The sequence below is a fragment of the Penaeus chinensis genome, chromosome 6, assembly GCF_019202785.1.
Source record: "Penaeus chinensis breed Huanghai No. 1 chromosome 6, ASM1920278v2, whole genome shotgun sequence".
Lineage (NCBI taxonomy): Eukaryota > Metazoa > Arthropoda > Malacostraca > Decapoda > Penaeidae > Penaeus > Penaeus chinensis.
In genome coordinates this window covers 36,963,796-36,966,295 of record NC_061824.1, presented here as the reverse complement: position 1 = coordinate 36,966,295, position 2,500 = coordinate 36,963,796, and the positions used below count along the sequence as shown (strand labels likewise).

The 2,500-nt window shown below is 40.6% G+C and overlaps 1 protein-coding gene across 1 annotated transcript in view; it reads right to left on the bottom strand.

Annotated features, from left to right (window-relative positions):
* Positions 1–2,069: 2,069 nt before the first annotated feature.
* The window catches only part of LOC125026490 (probable cytochrome P450 49a1), an 8,076-nt gene continuing 7,645 nt past the window's right edge, over positions 2,070–2,500 (bottom strand). Inside the window, exons 10-11 of the mRNA XM_047614971.1 lie at positions 2,452–2,500; positions 2,070–2,207 (exon numbers count right to left, since the gene is read on the bottom strand). The exon at positions 2,452–2,500 is cut by the window's right edge and continues 155 nt beyond it. Coding sequence (XP_047470927.1) covers positions 2,097–2,207; positions 2,452–2,500 — 160 coding nt within the window. The 3' untranslated portion in view covers positions 2,070–2,096. The remainder of the gene's footprint in view (positions 2,208–2,451) is intronic.

Below are 2,500 nucleotides of genomic sequence, written 5' to 3'. Positions count from 1 at the left end.
CAAGGCTAACTTCGAACATAGACCGTAGACTATTTCTATATAATCTTTCGGTATTCCTTTTGGGATGCAAGGCTAATGGAAAAACGTTTTACCTTCTTCAGTTCTTTGTTCGTTTTTGTGTCAGGACTTTACCATTTGCTTATTCATGAATGTCACCTTTAAAGGGCGTTTCTTTCCCTTTTCGAATAATTCCAACCTCCTGTGGGCTATGATATTCTGCTCCGAGATTCATGACCTTGAGAATATTGACAATGAATTCCTTGTCTTTGTTGTATCGCTCGATTGCATCATCTACAACTTTTTCTTCGTGTCCTTGTTTACATCAGCCATATTTGCAATATTTCTAGCATGTTGCCCAAGGTGCGACTTAAATCAATTTTTCTTTACCTTCTCTGCAAGTTGTTTTTATTTCTTCCTTTGTGATCTTGAAGTCTTTTTCTAACCTTCTTTCCATTTCATTTACAGTCTCCTTTACTTTAGATACATTGGCGGAATGGTGTGATGTGTGTGTGAACGCTTCGCACGCGCGGTGTGTGTGTGTGTGTGTGTGTGTGTGTGTGTGCGTATTCGTGTGTGTGTGTGTGTGTGTGTGTGTGTGTGTGTGTGTGTGTGTGAGTGTGTGTGTGTGTGTGTGTGTGCGTATTCGTGTGTGTGTGTGTGTGTGTGTGTGTGTGTGTGTGTGTGTGAGTGTGTGTGTGTGTGTGTGTGTGTGCGTATTCGTGTGTGTGTGTGTGTGTGTGTGTGTGTGTGTGTGTGTGTGTGTGTGTGTGCGTATTCGTGTGTGTGTGTGTGTGTGTGTGTGTGTGTGTGTGCGTATTCGTGTGTGTGTGTGTGTGTGTGTGTGTGTGTGTGTGTGTGTGTGTGTGTGTGTCTGTGTGTGTGTGTGTGAGTGTGTTTAGGTGTTTATGAACAACCGCGATTATTCAAACGTGTCTGGTTTCCAATTCCTCAGAAGTGAAAGTACTTCAAGGCTAAGGGCGCTTCCACACCCCAGATGTGTGTATGTAAGTATGTGTATGTGTGTGTGTGTGTATTATTATCATTATCATTGTCATAATAAGACCAGGCAGGGATATATACACAATATATTTGATTTCCTAAGCAGTCGCAGTTCTTCTGGCTTGGGTAGCCTCTTTTCAAGGTATGATTGTCAGTAAAACACAGTGAAGGAAGCCATTATACTTATTATTATCATTATGATAATATTTATGAATTGCCACATGACACACACACACACTCATGCACACGCACACACACACACACACACACACACACACACACACACACACACACACACACACACGTGCACATATAGAACCCTATATATATGTAAGTAAACATATATATACATATATATACATATATATACATATATATACATACATATATAATATATATATATATATATATATATATATATATATATATATGTATGTATGTATGTATATGTGTATATGAATGTGTGTGTGTATATGTATATATATATATATATATATATATATATATTCACACAGACACACATACCTATATGTATATATATATATATATATATATAACATTATAGTAATTATAATGCTTATAATAAAAATAACACCATCGATATTTAGAGCACCAGTGCAAAATACATTTTTTTCCGCCTGTTCAAGGAATGGTGAAATCAGGTAATTTCTCAAGACCTACTAATTGACTCATTTGTGGCTAAGCACTAGCAGAGCCATCTATCACATTTCACAAAACTATAAAAATTGAGCACAGCATTTTCCCCATTTTTTATTCATTTTCCCTGGCGGTAATGGGTTAATTCATAATTACTGTTTTTTTTCAAGCACTAACAGCACATAACTCAATATACTTACACAAACACCTAAACATTTTTGGGTGGACTAGTACTCTCTCTCTCTCTCTCTCTCTCTCTCTCTCTCTCTCTCTCTCTCTCTCTCTCTCTCTCTCCCTCTCTCTCTCTCTCTCTCTCTCTCTCTCTCCCTCCGTCTCTCTCCCTCCCTCCCTCCCTCCCTCTCCTTCCTTCCCTCCCTTTCCCTTCCTCGCTATCCCTCCCTCCAACTCCTTCCTCCCCCCCTCCCCCCCCAAGAACCGTCTTATCTGCGCTCAGTGAAGCTAAACCTCAGAGGCTCCGAAGGCATGGCGATAAGGCGGGTCATCATCCCTATGTCCTGGTATTTGTAGTCCACCGTAAAGCGCTGCATGACCTGGTGAGAAAACATCAACATGAATTGGTGAGAACACTTATTAGGAGCACAGACAGTTTAGGAATCATTCTAATGCTAAAGGGAGCGTGGTCTTGTATTCACAGAACTTGACTGCATAACCCTTAACCCTTTCACAACAGGGTACTTGCATACACGTACTCCGAAACACACACACACACACACACACACACACACACACACACACACACACACATACATACATACACACAGAAGGCCCACTCACCCTCGCCAAGAAGGTGTACATCTCCTGCTCCGCGATCCGCCTTCCGATG